This window comes from Centroberyx gerrardi, chromosome 9 (genome assembly GCF_048128805.1).
Source record: "Centroberyx gerrardi isolate f3 chromosome 9, fCenGer3.hap1.cur.20231027, whole genome shotgun sequence".
NCBI classification, from domain to species: domain Eukaryota; kingdom Metazoa; phylum Chordata; class Actinopteri; order Beryciformes; family Berycidae; genus Centroberyx; species Centroberyx gerrardi.
In genome coordinates this window covers 1,021,695-1,045,591 of record NC_136005.1, presented here as the reverse complement: position 1 = coordinate 1,045,591, position 23,897 = coordinate 1,021,695, and the positions used below count along the sequence as shown (strand labels likewise).

General features: G+C 42.5%; 1 protein-coding gene across 1 annotated transcript in view; it reads right to left on the bottom strand.

Moving 5' to 3' along the window:
- patj (PATJ crumbs cell polarity complex component) overlaps nucleotides 1–22,914 on the bottom strand; it is a 54,480-nt gene extending 31,566 nt beyond the window's left edge. The window contains exons 1-3 of the mRNA XM_078285624.1: nucleotides 22,875–22,914; nucleotides 11,683–11,879; nucleotides 3,498–3,589 (exon numbers count right to left, since the gene is read on the bottom strand). Coding sequence (XP_078141750.1) covers nucleotides 3,498–3,589; nucleotides 11,683–11,879; nucleotides 22,875–22,914 — 329 coding nt within the window. The remainder of the gene's footprint in view (nucleotides 1–3,497; nucleotides 3,590–11,682; nucleotides 11,880–22,874) is intronic.
- Between the last annotated feature and the right edge of the window lie 983 nt (nucleotides 22,915–23,897).

Below are 23,897 nucleotides of genomic sequence, written 5' to 3'. Positions count from 1 at the left end.
CTTGAACCGAAGGAACTGAAGAACCGTCTCGTCGCTTTCATCGACTGCAGATTCAGAGTCTTTGTGGCGGTTTGAAGCTCGTGCTGATAGAGCCTCTTCTCCGCTCGCTGTGATTCTGCCTTCAGATCATACAGCACTTTTTAATTTGCACTTTGAAGTTTCAATTTGGGCTCCGGCTGTAACGGACCGTCTCTGTCGGCTTCATATGAGTCACACCGGTCTCAGGGCAGAAAGTCAAATAAAGTTGGTGCATCAAACCCCGTCAGTATTCCAGACACAGCTCAACATTTCCCAGCAGTCCCAGTAAACTATAGTGGTGTCACACACACATTTACGTTCATGTTAGTCATTTAGCTGACTTCCAGTAAGTAGAATAACATGTAACGTTTTTTTCAAAACTGTCACTGCCTTTTCTGCATTAAAACAAACACGGAGCGGCTGCAAGGCGCTCGTGAAAAAGCGCTGCGCCTGGCAGCTTTTTTGGCAGAGCAGAGTGCTTTCAAAGTTGAGAAAGGTTCAACTTTTCAGAAAAGCGGAGAGTGACGTGAACCGCTTATTTCTCAGCCAACCAATCACAATGAAGGAGAGGCGGGGTTTTATGCTACGTAGGAGGCAGGCTGTTTCCCACAACAACAAAGATGGAGAAAGTGCCGGTGGAGAAATCGATCATAAAGAGTCAGAGTGGATCAGACTGGGTGTGTATTGGAATATCTGATAAGTCTGTTTATTATCTGCTACAAGTGCTAACCAGCTAAGCTAGCTAGCGAGCTAGCAGCTGCTACTTTTTACATATTTTACTAGCAACCATGGCGTGGTTTCACATTAAGGCTAATTTATACTTTTGCGTCGAAGCTTCTCCGTAGCTGTCTGTGGTGTCGCCGTATCTTACTGCTCCTCTCCAAAAATGTAACTGAGCGTAGAGCGACACAAGACAACAAGAGCTGTGATTGGCCGCTCGGTGTCTCCTCCTCCTGTATGGGGCGCTGTGGGCCGATAGTGAAGATGTTCCTCTGGACGACAGATCATCTCCCGGTTATAAAGACACCAGATGAACTGAAACATCCACAACATGAGCTTCACTACGACTTCTTCTGTTGTTGCTTCTGTGTGAACAAATCTCCACTCTGACATCCAGTGTTTCTCTGCTCTGCAAAGAATCACCAACACAGAACTAGACATATTCGCACCTCCTTCGCCGCAGCGGCTCTCCAATGCAGAAGTAAAACTTGGCCTTTAGACCGGTGGTTCGCAACGTGGGGTCCAGGGACCACCAGGGGTCCTTGAGGGGGTTCCAGGGGGTCCCCAGCAAACTGATGAATTGTTAAACTTCATCGTTATTTCCTTTACAAGAAGTTAACACAATTAGAGAATGCAGAATAATGACAATATTTTTGTCATAGTTTCTCTCTACAATACAGATAGTCATGGAATTCTGGACAAAATCATATCTAACAATAAAAATATTCTCAGATGTGGGTCTGAGAGACAAAATCTCATCAAATGGGGGTCCATGGCCCTGATGTGGACTAAATTAAGGGTCCTTGATATAAAAAAGGTTGAGAATGACTGATTTAGCCCTTATTTGGGACAAAAATTGAAATTGATGTCACACTTGAATTGAAAAGAAATATTTGTATGACCCTGGAATGATCACAGATGAGAGAAAAGTGCTGAAAGATCCAGGAAAGAAAGATAGAAAAGCTGCTTTCACCAAGTAGTTAAGTATTTTCAAAGCAGGTAGGAGAGGGGGGGGGGGGGGGGGGGGATGTAGAGAGGAGAGAACGTGAAGAGTTTCTTAAAGAGAAACACTCTTCAATTAAACCCTGTCTAACCTGGCTGGCATCACCAAAATCCCCACGCCGATAAAGCCGCTCTGCAGAAGACAGGCTGAAGAGGTTCGTGTATTTTCCTCTAAACAGATTTGACTTTTATTTGGACGAAAGCCTCCCATTCTCTCTCTGCAGTCGACTTCGCAGCCATTTCCACGGTAGGCGTGAAGGGAAAAGGCTGTTTACATCGCCGAGAGCTTCATGCAGTCACACAGTCAGAGAGCTGCAGACGCTCCACAGCCAACTGCATCTTCATCCTACTGTGAGGTTTCTGGCTCTGTTTGCAGCAATTCTTTTGATTAGATCAGATGAAACTGTATTGATCGTTGTGTGGAAATTGGGTCTTTGCAGCAGCAGAGACTGGGATGTAGACAAGAGCAGGACAAATAGAGAGAACAACAAAACAAGTCATCACCGCTCCTGAAACCAGCTCCTGCTGCTGAAGCTTCCTGCAGGAGAAGAAGAAGCAGCTGCAGACTGAGAGCCGGTCGGTTTCAACCTTCACCAGGTTTCATACACAGTGAGAAACCGTTAAATCTCCCTACCTGTTTCACATAAAAGGGGCGGAGAAAGCAAAGGAAACGGACGACCAATCAGAATCGAAAAAATAAGCTTTTTCCGCAGCCTGTTAGCAACATGCTAACACATCTAACTGCTGTAAACAGCTTCTGTAAAGCTTCATCTCTGTAATGTGACGTTAGCACAAACCTGAGGCAGACAGTCTGAAACTGACATCTGCATTTTAATAACAAACCCAGCTGGACAGTCAGGTTGGTTTCAGTCTGAGGCTGGAAAACCAAAACCCAAACATCACAACCATGTCCAACCAGCAGCCAGTCTGCTCATATAGAGGCTTCCAGGTGATGTCACCCCCCTCCGGCGGCCATGTTGGAGGTCCTCAGCTCTGTGAACAGCTGACTGCGTTTCTGTCGTCTCAACAGAATTGAACAGACGGTTAATTTCTGTCTGTTTCTGACTGAACTGATCATTTCATCACTGATCCATCTGATTGATTTAGTGTTTAGATAATGTCAGCTTGTTAGCTAGCTAACCATAGTATCTGGTCAGCTAACCAGATACTATCAGCTACGTATCTAGTAGCAGCTAACGTTAGCATGTTCACATTAACAGTGTGTTTGCTGGCTAGTTAGCTAGCTAACAGTTTGTTCAGGTGAACTGAGCTGACTCTTCTCAAGCTACAACTCAGATGCTGAATCTAAATGTCCGGACTTCTGAGGACTTGTGAACTTTACAGCGCTCCCGTTGAGTCCAGGAGGGTTTAGGGTTCACCGTCACTAAGTCAAGTCCGTAAAGGCTTTCATGCAGACTTTTGGGGCGCTCCATGCAGACTTGTCTGGCAATATTTCCCATCGTTCTTTGCAGCACGGATATGTTCTAAATACAATAGATATATAGATATATAATAGATAGTCATCAGACAAAAATAATGGCAGATCAAGAAGAAGAAAAACAACAACAACAGCTGTCACGAATGATGGAAAAACAGCCAAAGAAGTATTAACATCTACTTAAATACAACATAATAAAGGAGGATATTCAGATATTCAGCCACTGTTGACTGTCGGCCTGTAATGGCTAATGGACTTTTCTGCTCTGCATCCGATTGGTGCTTGGTGTTAATTTCCCAGCATGCCTTGCAAGTCTTACCTGAGCAGGATGATCTTCACCTTGGAGGCGGTGCTCTTAATGATGGCCGAGGCGTTCTGGTGACTCCGCCCATACAGAACCTGGCTGTTAATCTGACAGACAGACAGACAGAGAGACAGACAGACAGACAGACAGACAGGCAGGCAGGCAGACAGACAGACAGACAGGCAGACAGACAGACAGACAGACAGACAGGCAGGCAGGCAGACAGACAGACAGTGTCAGTTTACTCTATTTCCACATGTAAAATGATAAAACTTTATCAAAAAAAATAAAAATGTGCAAGAAAGGCTGCTGACATTTCCATTTTCTTTTTTTCCCACCCATTTTCAAACCTTCACAAAAATTAGAAACAAAATAATAATTCTAATGTTGAAGAGCTTTGCAGTCCTGTGACCTGGGAGCATGAACACTGGGTTTAAAAGACAGGAGAGAAAAATATAATCATTTCACCTCAACAGAAACAAAATAAATCACAATGAATTAAAGCTTCACTGGGCTATTTTGCATGTTGGCGCCCCCCACAGGCAGCAAGAGGAAATGGTTTGAGTTTTGAGGACTTTAATACCCAGAAACCGTGTCAGGCGAGGTCTAGACTAAAGGTGTGATCCTCCTCCAGCTGCTTGTTTAGGTTCACACTGACCAATCACAAGCCAACCAGGACTTGGCTAAAAAAAAGTCACTAGAAGACACATAAACCGCATCAGTCCAGACTCCATTTTGTTCCACTAGGCTGAATCGCAGCCGTCTCCTTCTACCCATAATCCCTTGCCTTTTGGGGTGGTTTCTCAGTTCTCTTGCTAGAAGACTGTCAGCAACACTGGAGACGCTCTGATAGGTCCGACCACACACACACACACACACACACACACACGATAGATCTCCTGCAGTAATTCAGTTCTGTCTCTGTATGACACTCTGATGGTTCTCCACATCAACACTCCCAAGGTCAGCACACACACACACACACACACTCTCACACACACACACACACCTTAGTTGAGACAGATATTAGAAAGGTCACTGTGCTGCAATGCCGTTAAAATTCTCGCTCGCCTGCTTCTCAGCGGGCGAGTTAGAAGCTCCCAGCACCTCCAAATGTTAAATCAATATCTCATTCACACACACATGGGACGGGACAATATATCTAAATTCAATATATCTCAATACAAAATGTGTCAGTCCGTATGTTGTGTCAGGAACATGAATGGTGATATCAGACTCTTCACAGTTTCACAAGCTCTCCATCCAAATTATATTATTGTCACTTTGTAATGACATTTTTACATTGTTGTTTTAAACAACAATGTAAAGATGTCAGACATACACCTCGCACACAGCAGTCGCCTTCAGAAGGTAATTCTGGACTTTTGGACGGGAATCCTCTGAGGGTTAGGGTTAGGGTTATTTTTGGGTGAACTATTCCTTTAAATGAGCCATTTAAAAGCATTTTAATTAATCGGTTTATAAATTGTTTCACTTATTTCTCTTTTAATTAATAAATTATAATGAAGTGTACTAACATTACCTGCAGTTTTCCATAAATCTGTCAACCACATTGTCTTTGTCAATGTTCACGTCTCTCTACGCTGAGCAAAGGGTTTGAAAGCCCGGCCTCTCCCTCATGTGCACAAATAGGTTTCTGACGAGCTTGAGGTGCTGAAGCTACTCTCTGCATTCGCTCTACTATAATCTTTTGCGTTTGCGTCTTTTGAAAAGCTCCTCACAAATGGCTATCAGTGGCCGGGTTTGCGCAGTGGTTTTGCCACGTGTGTGTTTGTAGACCAAGGCATAGCGTGTCCTCTTTTTCCATCATGAAGGCTGAAGAAAATAATGCATTTTTCTCATAATATGTTGCTGTGACTTTAATGTGTTTGAGGGTTGTTTCAGTGTGGGCTAGATCTTGATGACCAGTGACTGCAGAGTTTCCGTTATACACATATATATACAAATTATTGCCGCCGCTGCTTCAGAATTTTATGAAATGTCATGAAGTCGCAACTACACGACTCTGCAGAGGGCTTTTAATTTGAAACGACGGATACAGGAAGTGGCGACACCCGGCCGAGGCGAGAGGGAGAGAGAGGAAGAAGAGAAAAAGAAAGAGAAGAGAGAGAAAGGTAGATTTAACTAGCTAATGTTAAGTTAGATAGATTTTACATTCGCAATGTATTCTCTATTGATGTTCATGGCCAACTAATTATTATTAATATTAATAATATATCGTGAAATAATGTTCCAGCTAACGTTAGCTAGGTAACGTTAACGTTAGCGAACTCAGTGAATCATAATACCGGTAACGTTACTTCAATAAACGTCGGTAAAATAATTGCCAACGATGTTTATATAAGCTATGTATTAAAATATTCCTGATTGCATTTTCCACTCCGACCGCCGGCGTACCACGTGCGCGCCACCCAGGTACAACAAAACCCTTTCTCCCCGCTGCTAAAAAACATCCGAGAGGAAACACTGGACTGAATATTGGCAAACTGCTAGAATATGAAGTTGGTGGCGTGGCATGAACATGCATGCAGGACTCCACAGAGATATTGATGACAGGGATCCACATTGCCTCACTGTGAGCCCAATTTCATTTGGAGATATAAATCACACGATTTGAAAATGAAGGGTGTGACAGTGCAGGCTATATTTGTAATTACAGCCTATATGTGCAACGCATAAAATTAAAGGCCTATAGCTTTTTTAGCTCCATCATCCACGGGCTGTGCGTGAAACAGTGGATGATGTGAATATGCATTTGAATGCAGAATGTCTCTGGTAAGACTGCCAGCTGATAGGCCTAAACCTATTTTAAAAAACGTGTACACGTTACAAAAACCAACGAGTACAGATTTACAGAAAATTGCAATCGTTCTCAATCCTAGTTTTGCAACAAAAATACCTTCATCATCCCATCGGCCTGTAGTGCAACCAGGTCTGATGAGGCTTCACCAGGATTCTCGTAATGTCATTCTTTAAAAAGTTCTTTTTAAGTTGTACTGACTCCTGTATTTGCTCACTAGTTTCTCACAGTGTACATGGTGACATCATCTGCAAACATGATGGCCGCGATCTCACCAGTGATGGTATTTCTATACATCAAATAAAACAGGGGACCCGAGCAGCTTCCCTGAGGAACGCCACACTAACAAAAAGAAGTGAAATGATCCATCAATACAACTGGACAGTATTCAATCTGTTAGATAAGATTTAATCCAATCAATAGCTGTTTGATTAAAATTACAGTGCAAATGTTTTATCAGTATTGATCCAAAAATAGTATTCCAACAGCTTTACTATGATCAACATGATTTAACCGTTGATCGGACATTTCAGTTACAGCTGTTGTGGTTGAATTTTCTTGTTGTTGTTGTCCTCAGTTGGTAGAAATGAACTCATTCCTTTCCATGTTCTCCCATATCTGGCTGCTCTCTGCATCATACTAACTGCTGGTAAAACACTAATAAGTCGACTGTTGTCTGGGGAACTAGTTAGCTAGGATTGCCCTTAAAGAAAGTACAAATGTACTGCAAGGTACGACATTCCTGTATTATCTTTACTAAATCACATACATGTTAAACAGTTTTATATGCCTTAAAAACAGTTTTCAGCTTTGCTCCATCAGCCAAAAGCCTGCAATGTAAGGCAGAAGATGCCATCAGTGTAAATAAGAGTTGATCTTTCAATAACATTATTTTGAGGTGACAGCATTAATCGGAGAGTTGTTTGTCCGCTCATAGAGCTGATATCGCTGGTCAAAATCATCCAAAGTGTTAAACTAACTCTGATGGGGCGTAGTGTTGATTTTTAAATTTACACTGACGATCCTTTACTCAAGGGCAGAAAAACCCTCAGAAAGTTAAAAGCTGGTCTACAGTGTTTAAATCATCCATGTAGGCCTATTACAGCGCTTTGTCGAGAGCCCAATCAGATTTAGTTTTTAATTGCCATGCAATTGATTTGTTCCAAATATGTCGATCATTCACAATTAATCAATAGTACCTGGATATTTGGGGTAATTGGCAATTTAAACCACTAGATGTCAGCAGAGAGCCACTCTCCAGCCAGCAGGATGATAGGAAGCTCCACTAGGCTATATACCTTCAGACACATAAATACCACACTGTACCTGTACTGGTCCTACTGGTAGAGTACCAGTACTACTGGTCGATGTAATAAACCATGATGGAAAGCAAAGTGGTTGTACCGGTCTGTAAACACAGTCGCCCTGCTAACGGCCCTCCTCACTATCTGTTCATTCTGTTAATTCATAGTTTCCCCTGTTCGGTTCATTTTATTACTTGTCACTTTGATTTGAATGAAATGTTTCTGTTCCTATCCTAAGCTGTCATGTTTAATGGTTTTAGGGCAACTTACCACATTATTATTTAATTACAAGTATCCTGGTTTATACCCAGTGTTTTCCTTTTGATGGTAGTGAATAATTAGGATAAGAAGTCCCCGTATTTATTACTGATTTTCAGTTTTGATGATCAGTTTTAGGTAAATAAGCCACATCAAGCTCATTAATTTCCATTCATTGTCAGCTGGGGATCTTGTCACAGTTTTTTGACCATGTTACTGATTTACATTTAACTTCAAATTTTCACCACAGCATCTCCTTTTATCCCCCTGATTCCTGAATTAAGGAGGTTTTTTTTTCTATTTTGATTTTAGGTCTTTAAGCCACATTATCATCGTTTTTTCCTAAATTCAGACTTGGATGATTTTTTTTTAAATGTTTGCCTATTTTTTCTAGACATTCTTTCTGGGCTCTAGTGAAAAATTTTCAGAGTTTTTCATTTCAATATTAGCTCATTAAGCCACGTTAAGCCCCCTTTTTTAGCCATTTTTTCCACTATATTAATTCATTAAAAAAATCTAATTGATGTAAATTTTCTTTTTCTTTTCACCATTGCTAGTCCTTATGTTGCTGTATACCTGGGAAAAAATCTAACTTTTTCATCGTTAAATATTTTTTTGCCTCGTTAAGCCGTTTTCATATTAAGCCTTTTAGAATGTCCCGATTCGGATGGCCCGGTTACCATGGTGATCCACCCGTTCAAACTGAGACGCCTTCGTGAGAGAACAGCAGCTCAGACTAACGGCTCTCGGCTTGTTTCAGGTAGGAAACAATATGAACACATCAACGGGACACATAAGCAGAGATGGGCAGTATTTCTGTTACTTGTATTTGAAATACGTATTTCAATTACTTTTGAGTATTTTGTAATTGGTATTTGACCGGGCTGAAAAAATTCAAATGTAATTTGTAACAAGATACTTTAGAGTGGAGTAATTTTGTATTTTCAAAATACTCAAAATACTTTCTCCATGATTCATAAAACATAAAAAATCATGTAAATACATCTTAAAATGAAGAACAATACACTTAGACACACTCACACAGTGATTTTGTAAGCCCACACTTCTCACAGTATTTCCGTAATCAAGTTCATCTTCTGTGAAGTTCGGTTTTAGGTACCACTAGTGTTTTAGCTGCAGTGTGCAGGCTAACGGCTAACTGGCTAACGGTAAACTAACAGAGTGAGTGGGCGAGCGAGAGTGAGGGAGTGGCGGTGTGGCCATTTTGTACAAATTCTGAATGCCCAATGTTACAAATGTATTTTCCTGTATTTTGAAAATACAAAATACATGTATTTTATTTTGATACATTTTCTGGCTCCAGTATTTTGTATTTTATTTTGATACATTTATTTGAGGGGTATTTTAAGATACATTTTAATGTATCTTTGCCCATCTCTGCACATAAGCTTGTTATGGATGTTATCTATAGTGATAAACTCAGTTAACGGTTAACCGACACTACTTTGTGAAACGATGCTCCATTAAAAGGTTTCTGCAACAGTTTGACCGAGCGGAGCCCAGACTGTTTTGTTTTGATTTGCTTTGGGAAACGGAAAACTACACGACAATACACGATTCATGTGTATTTGACCCAGGTGGAAAGAACAAGAAAGTCATTTAAAACACTTTCATTGTGGTCCTCGAAGGCAGACAAAATACCAGCGACAACACAAAAAACAAAAACCCATTTAAAAGATGAGAGGATACATGGCACTAGCTAAACTGTCTCAATACTGTTCCACAGTAACGTTCCCACTTCAACTCCAATGTAATCACAATGTAGTTCCAGCCAGAAACACAAAACAAAATTGACTTTTATTTTCATTTAAAGTCCCACTGAAACAGAAGTTAGAGCGTCTTTAGCTTCTGTACTGTGACGTATTTCCCAGTGAAACGGAATATTTGAGCGGTGTACAGTTACAAGAGGGATTTAAATCAAATCCTTCGCATTTGATTGGACCGCTAAACAGTGGGCGGGGCTTAGAGTTTAGCGCGATACGGAGCTACAGAGAGAAACGGAGCTACAGAGGACTGTTGGCTCCACACACACCTCCCTCACCTGTTGTGTCATGATATTATTGGTTGAAATTGGTTATGGGCATGCTTACGTAAGCACACGGCATATTTTGTTTTACAGGAAGAAAACATGATTGGATTTTGATATAAGAATACAAAGAAATTGATTTTTTGTATTTTTTTTGGCATATATTGTTAAATAGGTGCATAATATGACCGGGGATGTGATCTAAAAGGGTTAAAAAGGCATTTTTCATTTCATCTCGACTTTAAAGTCATACTGAGGAGGATTTAGCTGCTTGTGGCTTGTAAACAACTTTCACAGTTGACCGCTCCTCCCTGGTTGCCAGATCAGTAAAAACCAGTAAAAAAGTACAGCGAGGCAAAACGAACCAAGTTATGATTGAGTAGGATTATTTTTGGATGAGTTTATGCTATTTCCAGGGCGAAAATCCTGCTCAGTATGCCTTCAACAAGGAGATGGATGATCTTACAAATCCTACAACAACCGTTTTACTGATCCATCCTCCCTTTCTGGAACAACTTCACCTTCCTGTTCCTGAGAGCTGCCAAAACTCCAACAACTTCATCTTCATCCTTTTTTCTACAGCAGGATTTCTATTCTAGCAGGAGTAAACATGATGTCACCAAATGTAGCTACATTAATGTGGAAGTATCACACATATTGATCATAAATTAGACCTGCTCATGTGTGATCAATCAACAGGTGCAGTTTCAAGATGAACAGCATGAAAGCAGTTTTTTTATAAATCTGAAGAAAATGAATTATATGAGAGTCTGTCTGTTGGACAGCAGCACTTTTACTGTTTTTCCATTCACATTAATGAAACCTTAATATTTCTTCAATAGGTTTTAGTCTTCAGAGAACTGCTTGGATCCTACAATCACTGCTTGCGACAACATTATTACATTATTATTATTATTATTATTATTATTAATATTATTATTATTGTTATTATTATTATTGCTGTTTTTGTGGGTGTTCCCTGTCTTACCGACTGTCTCTGTTTGATGATGTCAGAGCTTGGCGGGAAGAGACGAGGGGAGGAACGTTGTCGAAATGAATTCTTCAGAAGAGGTGAGAAAAAATATCACTGTTGTATCATTGATGTTGCAACACACACACACACACACACACACACACACACTCTCTCTCTGTCCCTCTGTCCTGATTCTTTCTTTATATCTTTCTCTATGGAAACAGAGAGACACCAACGGACCTATACGTCACCGCTGTCAGCAGTGTGACAAAGCATTCACAACACTTCAAAACTTAAAGAGTCATCAGAGAGTTCACTCAGGAGAGAAACCTTACTCCTGTCAGCTGTGTGGGAAATCTTTTAGGTGGTCAGGTGACCTAACAAGACATCAACGCATTCACACTGGAGAGAAACCCTACCTCTGTGACCAATGTGGGAGCAGTTTCACGCAGTCAAGTAGCCTAACAATAGATCAACGCATTCACACTGAAGAGAAACCCTACCACTGTAAATAAAAATAAAAACTGAAATGGGAAGACGGACTTTTATTTTCAGAACTGTTAAATTATGGAATTCATTACAATAACTCACTCAAGAACAGTACGGCAGTTGGATTGTTGATTGCAAGATTTCAAGATTCAAATGTAGTTATCACACTATTGTATTGCACTATCAGTAGGTTTGTAGAGTATTGGTATTATATGTGAACACATGAACTTAATTTGAAGTCTGATCAAGACGGAACTAATCTAATCTGATTTATTCTAATCTACCCCCCCCCCCCCCCCCCCCCTCACCTCCAGCAGCTCGTCTCCCACCCGGATGCGTCCGTCGCGCGCCGCCGCCCCTCCTGGGTGAAGCCCGACCACGAAGATGCTGAGTCTGGATCGATCTCTGTTCCCCGCCAGGCTGAGACCCAAACCATGACGCTCCTTCTCCAGCTCCACACACAGCACCTCCCCCCCCAGCTCTCCATAACGCTCACACCAACGCTCTGCGGGTGGGGGGGGGGGTGAGAGGAGGAGGTAAGGAGGGGAGATGGGGAGGTAATGGGGAGGAGGAGAGGATATAAGAGAAAGAGAAGATGAAGGAAAAAAATATGGAAGGATGGAAAGGGAGAAAGAAAAGGATCAAAGAGGAGAGAAGGGGAGATAGCAGAGGAGCAGAGAGGAGGATGCAGACAGGGGAAGCGGAGAGGAGACAAGGAGAGGAGGACGGAAGAGAGGAGGCGTTGAGGAGAGGAAGATGTAAGAGGAGAGGAGACAATGAGAGAAAATGAGGTGGTAAGGAGAGGAGGGGAGGATACAAGAGAAAGAGAAGAGAGAAGAGGGAGGAACAGAAAAAAATGGAAGGATGGAAGGAGGTAAGGAGAGGAGAAAAAAGGAGCAGGAGAAAAGGAGGACAGAGGAGGAAAGGAAAGGGGGAGAAGGAGGGGAAAGGAGAGAAAAGAGGAGAGGAGGAAGAAGAGAGGAAGGGGAAGTGAGGAGTGGAGGCAAGGAGAGGATGTGAGGAGGAGGGGAAGGAAAAGAGGAGAAGAAAGAAGAGGAGGATGTAAGAGGTGAAGGTGAGGAGAGGGCAGGGAAGGAGAAAAAAGAGGAGAAGATAAAACAGAGGAGGAGAAAAGAGGGGATAAGGCGCAGGGAGAGAAGAGGAGAAAAGAGAAGATAATTTAATTTTCATGTCGAACAAAACGCTGCTCAACAGTCCGTGAGACAAACAACAAACAGACGTGACAGAAATATGAAACAGGAGATTAAAAAGAAAAGAACAAACACAAATCCTGATTGTTGTTCCCATTTAGTTTGATGCCATCAGACTGGAGAATCTGAACAGCAGAGACGAAATAAAATCATCCTAAAGATACATGAACCGAATCACATTCCCTCCAGTTACTGTAACTGAGTGTCTTTTGGCTGCGTTCACACTGCCACAATTTGGTGACGACCAAATTTAACTAATTTTTGTTCTTGTTGTTTTATTTTATTTTTATTTCTTTGTTGTTTTTGTTTTGGTTTCTCTCCTCCCATATACCCAACTCCCATTCAATTTTGTGTAATTGAGCGTATTTATTTTTATCTAACAGTTGAAACTCAGTGTATATCTCACCATATTGTTATGCTCGTAGTTACTTTAATTTGATTTTTTTATACATGTAGTTTGGGTTATGGGTGGGAAACCTGATGTGAGGGGAGGGCAGGAAAAAAAAAAAAAAAAAAAAATGAGAGGCGAAACATCTGTAACTACATCTGTCCATTGTCATGTTGGTCCCTAATAAAAATAATTATAAAAAAAAAAGAGTGAATCTGCATCTGTCTGGTCACACTGGAGCAGAGCGGAGTCACATGACCAGACTGTCTGTAGGGTAACAGGAGTCACTCAAGAATGTCTGTAACCATAGTAACGTTTACTTCAGACCAATATGGCGGCTACCATCGACACCAGTAACACCAGTAACCAGAGGCGTCAGTGTATCCATAACAACCGCCACTGACAGCGGCGTCATCTTCTCTTTTTCCACCACATGGACTCGATACTTTTAACCGCAAAATCTGGGCCGAAGACCTCAGAACTGGAGGAGCAGCCGCACTGCTGAGGAAACACACTGGATAGAAGATGTGAGAACGTCACAACACTTTCAACATAACGGTGATAATGATGATGCGCCTGACGTCAGGTAACAACCAGCTGCCCGGTCTGGTTCTGGTTCACACTACTGGTTCAGACTAACCGAATCTCTCAAATTCAGTATCAATACCTGAATTATCAGGGAGTGAGTTCGGTTGTAGAATGCGGTTCTCTCATTAAAGGGTAACTTCGGTATTTTTCAACCTGGACCCTATTTTCCCATCTTTTTGTGTCTAAGTGACTAAAGGGGACAACAATTTTTGAAACTGGTCCAGTATTGAGCGAGATCGCAAAACGAGCTGCGATGTAATTCGACGGGGCAAATCACACCGTCAACGTACGTCCACTAAAAGTTCTTGTTTTTGCCACTGACAGGCTCAGATTGTTATTATAAGTGTCTGACAACATTATGGAAAGGAGCCTACAGAGAAATGAAACATTTTTCTTTACCTTTCGCTTGATCCAGTCTGTGTGTAACTTCCTGCAACAACTCAACTCTCACGAGACTTGAGCGAGACTTGGTTACACACAGACCGGATCAAGCGGAAGGTAAAGAAAAACGTTTCATTTCTCTGTAGGGTCCTTTCCATAATGTTGTCGTTGGCGGGCGTTCCAGAGATACGAGGTTCTCGACAGACGGACGATCTGCACGTTTCTGCGGTAAGAAGCTCCGGCCGCGGATTAAAAGGTTATTCCAGTTATCTGAACAGCCGGCGTTCATAAAGGAGGCAGATAAACAAGTTCAGTGTGTGAAAGAAGCAAATAACCTCAACATCAAATGAAATCCAGTCTGAAGGAAACAAACGACTCGGGAGAATTAGCCCAGAGAACCATTTTCTGGTGCTTTGTAGAACCCTTTTTGATAAGAGTGTACTGTGATGTCTTGCTTTAAGATTGATTTATTTGTTCATTCAAAGGATTAAAAAATAGAAAAACAAACTGTGTGGGTCAAGTCCAATTAATTTGTATAACACACACACACACACACACAACCTTAGACCCTCAACTGAGAACAATAAAAAACTCCCATGAAAGCCTGATGAGAAAAAAGAAACTGTGAGTGGCTTCAGAAAACATTTCACAACAAAAGAACTAAAACTCCAAGAGAACAGAAGCAGATCCCATCAGAACCGGACCAGAGGAGAACGGTTCCAGAACAAGTCAAACACCAGCGGAGGGAGATAAAACTAATTAAAATAAAGGATGCTGTGAAGTCTGACTGTACAGACCGATCCAGAGACAGTCCTGCTGTTTCTCCTGCAGCAGAGATGTAATGTTAAATAAAGAAGAGACAAACTGCCACCAATACCAACACAAATCTGATATATTTTCAAAAAAATTATTAATTTATGCTATTTTTTCTTTTAAAGGATCAGTTGGGTGATTTTGTTCCTCTATATAACTCCTCTCCTCCTCCTGCAGCTGTTGGACCCACAGACAGTATTGTCTGTAGCTGTTGGACCCACAGACAGTATTGTCTGTAGCTTTTGGACCCACAGGCAGTATTGTCTGTAGTTGTTGGACCCACAGACAGTATTGTCTGTAGCTGTTGGACCCACAGACAGTATTGTCTGTAGTTGTTGGACCCACAGACAGTATTGTCTGTAGCTGTTGGACCCACAGACAGTATTGTCTGTAGCTTTTGGACCCACAGGCAGTATTGTCTGTAGCTGTTGGACCCACAGACAGTATTGTCTGTAGCTTTTGGACCCACAGGCAGTATTGTCTGTAGCTGTTGGACCCACAGACAGATGCTGCCTCTTGCTGCAACAACAAGTCCAAACTGTCAGAATATTCCAGAAAAGTCGACCTACGTATCTAAATCGATCTCTGATGTGGAGAAGCAGACAGCAGACTCGGATTTTCATTAAATTATGGATCAAATTTCATTTTTTTCGACTCATAGAGCGATCGTCAGGCGTCAGAAGACTTTGATTATACTACACAAGCTTTATGGAGTAATTTCATGGACATTTGTTGCCCTTTTTGAAGCAGAACGTCCGGCTCCCCGTTCACTGGAAGAAGCTCCTCCAGCAGCGAGCCTGGAGAACTCCAGGTAAGTTGTATGAAGAAAAAACACTCACCCGAGTTTGTACTGGCATGAGAATGAGTAGATAATGACCGAATTTTAATTTTTGGGTGAACTATTCCTTTAACACCTTTTACGTATTATAAGGATTCACTCTTCAATTCAGTAGCACTTAAAAAATATAATTTCATAGCATAGGAAGGATGTAACAATGTTCCCTTTTGAAAAAAAGCAACATTAACAGCGACCACTGCATGCAGCCGGATGATACTTTCTACCTTCTGGAACAGACACATTGTTGACACCGTCTGCAAGTAACTCTGGGTAAATGTACTAACACTAACACCTGCACCTGCCCCTGCACCTGCCCCTGCCCCTGCACCTTCACCTGCCCCTGCCCCTGCCCCTGCACCTTCACCTGCCCCTGCCCCTGCACCTTCACCTGCACCTGCACCTGGGAGTGCACAACTACCTTTCATTGTATGTGTACCTGTGCACTTTACAATGATAATAAAGTTGAACTGAATTTAATTGAATATCAAAATGTTTGTTTACATGCACTTCCCAGGCAGGAACCCTTCAAACTGTACAAAGTGCAACTTATATAAAATATAAGTGTATTACTAGTATATCACTACAGTGCAGGGCTACAGAACACGTATTACACCAGGGTGCAGAAGCCAAGAGGAGGCCAGACAGCACTGGCCCGGCTTGCACTACGTCAACCTGGTCTTGTTATTTAAAACCACCATCTAATGCAATGAATGTGTGAAACAAGTTGAAAACACATTCTGCTATGTTCCTGGAAAATTCCCATTTGGAAAATTCGGATGATCCCTGACATTCCCTGTCTGGAAAACAATCTTCAAAATTCTGTGATATTCCAGGATCTCCAGAAACCTGCATATTTAATAAGGGCATAATTCTCAATACCACTGTGTATGTTTTAGTCGAAACTAAATTGAGCTGAATAATTAATGTATTTTCTACCTCTGCTTCGGCGAAGTAAGAGTAATGATCTGTCTGCTGCCAGAGAGGCTGCTTTAACTGAACTGACAGACAGAAACACTGTGATGCTGCTTTACTGTAATGTTAATAATGTTAATGTTAATAATGTTAATGTTAATAATGGTAATAAGCATAATTCCAATTTCCGGCATGTACACGTGTGTTTAAACTGAAGTATCAGTAATGTGTTTTCTATTCTGCTTTAGCTACTTAGGTTAATAATGCTTCTGTAATTGGAGAAATAAATTGCATTTGTGGAATATTACAGAGAGAGAGAGAGAGAGAGAGAGAGAGAGTAGACAGAAGAAAGAGATAGCAGAGAGGATGAGATGTCATTTAAAGTGAGATGAGGATAAACTGAGTGGAGAGAGAGAGAGAGAGGGAGAGAGATAATGAAGAAGAATGGGACAGAGAGGGAGGCGGAAAGAGAATAACTGATGAAGAATGGAAAGAGAGAGAGAGAGAGAGAGAGAGAGAGAGAGAGGCAGCAAACGGAGACAATGACAGAGAGAAAGTGCACACACACACACACACACACACACACACACACACACACAGGCGGTGGTCCAGCAGGATGAGCAGTTCGCATCATTAAGTCCAATAAGCAGATTCCCAGCAGACAGGAACACTGCAGGGTTGAGGGTTCAGTTCCCTGGAGCAAGGCATTAAAGTCACACTGGAATGAAGAGTGACGTTTTCTTTTTAGCTCGTTAACGATCACAGCATACACCTACTTGATGATTCAGGTATAAAAAAAAATAAGATGAAAAATTAATTTTAGTGGATTTTTACATCAAAATGTCATTACTTTCCCTTCCTGGAAAACTGTGTATCTTTACTGGTGACATCATCGTGTACCAGGAAGCGACATAAAACTTCCAACCAATAAAACATCACAGATTTCTGAACAGTCCCGCCCCTCCGCCCCTCCCATCCAATCAAACCGTCTTTCTCGCCCTAACTGATCTCCCATTGGTTTGCACTTTTGAATGCTCCCGCCCTGCGTTAAGCCCCGCCCCCACATCCTGTTTCAACAGAAAATACAGCGAGATGCTCTCAAAACGCCATTTCACCGTGACTTTAACTCTGTCTGGGTTGTGGGTTCCATTCCCTCTGCAGCTGTCTGCCTCCTGTCTGTCAGGACGTCACTGGCTGATGTCCTTCAGCGTCAGCCAATGACGCGTGAGACAGGTGATGATGACGAGGAAGGAGATGGAGCAGGAAGGACGAAGAGGACAACGGACGAGTGTATTACAGAAAGAGAGAGAGACAGAGACAGAGAGAGAGAGAGAGAGAGAGACAGAGAGAGAGAGAGAGAGAGACAGAGAGAGAGAGAGAGAGAGAGAGAGAGAGAGAGAGAGAGAGAGACAGCTGGTGACTCTGTCCACTCTCAGGTTGAGTTTGTGTGTTTAAACAGTGTAATCACTTCCTGTCATTACGCCGCTGGTTGTCATGGTAACCATCAGTCTGGCAGTGTCACACACCCGCTGAGTCACAGCTGAACAGAAACTTTCACCACACAACTGACCAATCGGCAGACAGCATGTTGACCTGACCAATGGAATGAGAGTTTGATTTGTTGTCACTGAGTTTGAAAAATGGGCTGATCATCAAATCCAAGAATGCCAAGTCCATACTCGTCTTCCCCAGTCGTCTTGTGGAGAATGATCTTCTCATGGAAGTGAAGAAGAGAAGAACAGAGAAGCTTCAGATGGCCTGTGTGATGAATCCAGACTCCCAGCCGTCAGCCGGCTCTGTGCCGCAGGCTGCAGCGCCGCTCGCCGCTGTCGCAATGAATCATGGGGCTTTCAGATCGTTCTCGTCGGTCAAGTCTCTGTCCGATGCTTCCTCAATATTTTGAGATTGACAAGGAAACTTCCAGGTTTTCTATCCGTCCTCCGTCCGGTCGTTCTTTTGTTGTGAATGCGGTTAGATATCACGTAAAACGCGTCATGCGGACATGAGAACGCACGAGAACGCAGACTGATAATCAGCCCTGGAGGAAAAGTTTATTCTCGCGCTCGGTCGTTCCCCTGAACCTCCTGACTGCTCTCCGTGCCGCCGGGACGACGGTGACCTGACATCTGCTATTGGCTGGTCTTTGGTGCCAGGTGATTATGTCGCCTTCTACAGAGTACAACAGGTGGTGACATCACCAAAGATCAGCCAATAGCAGATGTCAGTTCAGTACCTTACTTTGCACCATTAGATGTCAGGCTTCACACAGATTTGGGTTTGGTGTTTAGTTTTTAGTTCAGTTCGGGTTCGGGCCTTTTGATAAGCTTAGCTTTAGTGAAAAAATACTAGCTAGCTCGCTACTTATATCAGCATCCTGTAGCGAATACACAGCTGTGTGCTGCAGCCGTTTCTATGGTTACCATGCGGGTTGCCAGGTGTGAGACTGCATGCGGCTCATAATGCTGCGATCACATCTTCATGCTGCGCTGGTGGACGACCAGAGACAGGAAGTCAGTCAGTCCAGTACAGGAAGTCCAGACAGACAGGAGCTGATCGGCGCCTCTAGTGGCCGCCGAACAGACGACGGAAACTCTGGATCCTTCCAAACGCTGCGTTGGTAACGGAGCATCAAAATAGCCAAAAGCAACAAACAGCTCTCTGATCTCTGAACGCTGGTTCATGGGATGGGAAAATGTAAACAACAACTTTCTCCAATATATAATGACGTTAGAGTCGTGGTTTTACTGAACATTCAGACCAATCTGAAGAATTAATTTTGCCTTTTTTATTATTTCTATACTTGTTGATTCTTTAGCTCCATGTTACAGATGACTGAGTTCTCAGAGAGGCGCCTCGCCTGTCAGGAGAGCTTCAGGACAGCTGGGAACTTCCACAATATTCATCTTGTGTTTTACAAGAGGAGCAGTGAGATCTGGTGTTGAGATGCAGTTTCATTCAGCCGATGCTCCAGTCTCATCCAGACTGACGGACCGACAGCCGGCAGGGCTTCAGCGCCTGCAGGCTGCAGAACCATATATGATATATTATATATTATATTAACTTTCACTCCAATGTGGTAGAACAGGAGGAGGGCAGGCAGCAGCGGAGTGAAACATCGAGCAAATCATCTGCAGTCATAAAACCACATTCAGAATCAGACTTCAGCTTCACTGCAGTGTTCAGCTGAGAGGCTTCACAAGAGAGCTGAGGTTAACACACAGAAACAAGAGAGGAGGCGTGTGTGTGTGTGTGTGTGTGTGTGTGTGTGTGTGTGAGAGAGAGAGAGAGAGAGAGAGAGGGAGAGAGAGAGAGAGAGAAGAGAGAGAGAGAGGGAGAGAGAGAGAGAGAGAGAGAGAGAGAGAGAGCTTCAGGTGGACAGCTACAGGTAATGAAAGTCATCCATCAGTGTCATGTAACACACACACACACACACAGCTGAACTTTAACTTGTTAATTAATTGGTGGTTTATCTGGTGAATTTAAATTGGGGCTAATTAAGAGTAAAACTAAGCAACAGCTACAAACACACAAATATATGATTAATATTATAAAATATAAACACACACCTGTTACTGCATCACAGTTAATTGATGAACTATTAATGATATAATATTACCAGTTCCACAAAACCTCAACCTTCACACACACACACACACACTTTTGTGCACTCAATTTAATGGGAGCTTAATTGTTTTAGTGCGACAGAAGGAAGGTGTGTCAATGTGTGTGTGTGTGTGTGTGTGTGTGTGCTCTTATGTGCTCAGTTTAATGGATGCTTAATTGTTTTAGTGAGACAGAAGGGGTGTGTGTGTGTGTGTGTGTGTGTGTGTCTCCCCTGCTGGTGCTAATGTGTGGCGTGGGGAGGGGGGTACCTGCTGAGACAAGGTGGACCAAGGACACACACTCTGTCCTTTATACACACACACACACACACACACACAGCATTAGCCTTGCAGATGACTCTTTCTTCAGTATTCCACAGCAGCGCTGGGCGAGCTTCTGTGTAAAGCGACTGACTTTTGCAGCGAGGATCAAAGCAGCGTGTTATCCTGAGTCAGACCTGCTGTTCTGACCACAGAGTCTTTACACTATTGCACAGGCTTGAATTTAACAAATAAAATTCCATAATCGCCATTTTATTCTCTACTAACCAAATCACCACGGCAGCAGAAGGCCACCGGCTGCAGGACCCAGACGGCGACTCTGAGGCGGGTCAGTCTCGGAGGTTCGAGACGTCGAGGCACATCAGACCTCGTTCTTCCAGCGTGGATAATTCACAACCTCACTTTCATTATGTTGTGGGCAAAATTACATAATGTGCAAGCAAATTAATTAGCATAATATTTATAGCTTAGGCTATAAATGTTACGATATGTGACATCAGACTGTTTCTTTTAAAAATGTTCTGTGTCTATGTATCTGGCCTTATTCAAATAACCGTTGAAATGAAATTAAACAGCGCCCATAATTGAATACATTATGTTTTTTAAAGTGTGTGCTTGACTGATATTTTGTTGAATAAAGATTGTTTTTAGCTGAATCAGGCTTTTGTTACAGTTTGACATTATAGAGATTTTACTTCAAGTGATGAGATACCAAACACATCTGATTAGCACACTAGCTAACGTATCTAGTAGCAGCTAGCGTTAGCATGTTCACATTAACATCAGTGTGTTTGCCGGCTAGTTAGCTAGCTAACAGTTTGTTCAGGTTAACTGAGCTGACTCTTCTCAAGCTACAACTCAGAGTGTTTTGGAGTAGAGACTAGGGCTAAAGACAAGACAGTTTACTGTGTCACAGTAACCAAATCCACCTTATCACACTATTCACTTTTACTGAGAACGTTACTGAATGGATCTACAGCCACACCACAACAAGCTGACTCAGCTGCTCTCTGCTTCTAGCTGCTTCTACAGATTTACACTTTATTAACTAACACACAGTTCTACAGATTTACACTTTATTAACTAACACACAGTTCTACAGATTTACACTTTATTAACTAACACACAGTTCTACAGATTTACACTTTATTAACTAACACACAGTTCTACAGATTTACACTTTATTAACTAACACACAGTTATACAGATTTACACTTTATTAACTAACACACAGTTCTACATGTTCCTCCATCATGAGACTCAGCTGGTTGGTAGCAGATTGGTGACACATGCAAACACACACACACACACACACACACACACACACCTCCTGCTGTGTGTTGAACTGGTGTGATTGACAGCAGTGTGTTCTGTCTGTCACACACTGATGAACACTGGCATTCTAGAAAACCCTCCAGGCTGGTTAACTCAGACACACACACATATACTGTATACACACACACACACACACGCACACACACACACACACACGCACACACACACACAGATGACATTCTCTCCTACCAAATGTTTGCCCTCAGTCCTCTGAAATTTGACTCTGTCCATATATATATGTGTGTGTGTGTGTGTGTGTGGTGTGTTTGTTTGTGTGTTTACTTGCTCCCAGCAAGGTGACTTGTCACAGTGAATCAGCACACACACACACACACACACACACCTACTGCATGTGGTTGAGTAGATTCAGTTCTCATTGTGAATACAGCAGCAGAGACTGTAGCTTCCCTCCAGCTACAGCACATTTTAGTCTGTTCTCATGTGTGCGTGCGTGCGTATGTGTACGTGTGTGTGTGTGTGTGTGTGCGTGCGTGCGTACGTGTGTGTGTGTGTGTGTGTGCGTGTGTGTGTGTGTGTGTGTGTGTATGTGCCCAGCCTCTACTGTTCCAGACTGTTCTCTACAAAATGCTGCATGGTGAGTGCAAGTAGAGCTGCTGTTTGGGTGAAATGTTCCTTTATGAGGCATGGACTCTCTCTCTCTCTGTTTATACACACACACACACACACAGTCAGTCAGGTGTGTGTGTGTGTGTGTGTGTGTGTAGGTGTGTGTGTGTGTGAGTGTGACTGATGTCTCTCCACGGAGAAACAAGGTGACAGCAAGGTGATGCATGTTTATTAGAGCTGCTTATCACACACACACACATAGAAACACACAGAAACACACAGACACAGATAAGATCAATAAGCACAGACACACACACACACACACACAAATATGATATCTCCTCAGATGTTACCTCTAGTCAGTTTTTCTATTGGCTCTGCTGAAGTGTTGTGAAGGAACACACACACGCACGCACACACACACACACACACGCACACACACACACGCGCACACACGCACACACACACAGTGTCTGATTTGTGTGTTTGTCGACATTTTGAAACGTTGCTCCGCTGCAGAGCGGCTCCTGTGTGTTTGTTCCCGGCGCCACATAGAGAACACACTGGTGTGTGTGTTATCTACTTCTTTCTGTAATCACCATGGCAACCATAGCCGCCGCCATGTTGGAAGACCACTGAGCAGTTAGTGGAAGACCGGCGATATAAACGATTTTCTGACAGCCGGTTCAGTTTGGCTGAATCAGCGTTATCTGTTTAGTGTTGAGAAAATAGCAACTGACCTCATTTGCATGGCGGCCATTTTGAACACTTGGGCTGGGAAACTAGCAGGACACATAGATATAAAACTAACGTTACTTTAACACACAGGTGTTGACTTCAGACTGAACAGTGTCAGGTTAGCAGCAATCTCAGGAACAACTGCTTGAATTTAGCAGTTAGCTACAAGCTAGCTACTCAGGCTAGCCTCTGTTAGCTAGTGATAATGAGTTTTGGTTTCCATTGGTTTCTAATCTGCTTCTCGTGGGGATTAATCTGTGAAATGATAAATGTTTTGCGTCTTGGTTCAGCAGGACGGAGCTGACTGGACAGTTTCACACCCGTGTTCAAAATGGCCGCCGTGTGAATAAGGTAAATTGTAGTCAAAGTTTAAGGAAGTAACATTACAGTCATGCTAATGCCTTAGACCTTAGCTAGGCTAGGCAATGCTAGGTAAACAGCAGCTGTTTAGCCAAACCCATGACGCCTCTGTGTTGCTAAGCAACAGCAGCAGATGTGCTGTGTATGCTAGCAGTCACTCAGACGTTCCTTCCTCTAAAGTTGGGTCAGAAGTCTTGTTAGGGTTTGTAAAGCCCTTTGAGACATGCTGGTGATAAAGGGCTAGATAATAATAAATAGACTAGATTAGACTAGACTAGACTAGACTAGACCAGACTTGTTGACTGTTGGATAGCAGCATTATATTTGCAAAGCTACAGCTAGTGAGCATGACTCAGCAGACTGGGCTGATCGCTGTGTGGCTTCACTTTGTGACTCATTGAGGTGAAATATTATTTTTCATGATCCTTTTTTTGTTTGTATTTCTTCCTTAATTTTTGGAAGTGTATAAATGATTTCTTCTCCACTGTTTTCCTTGTTGGAACAGCCG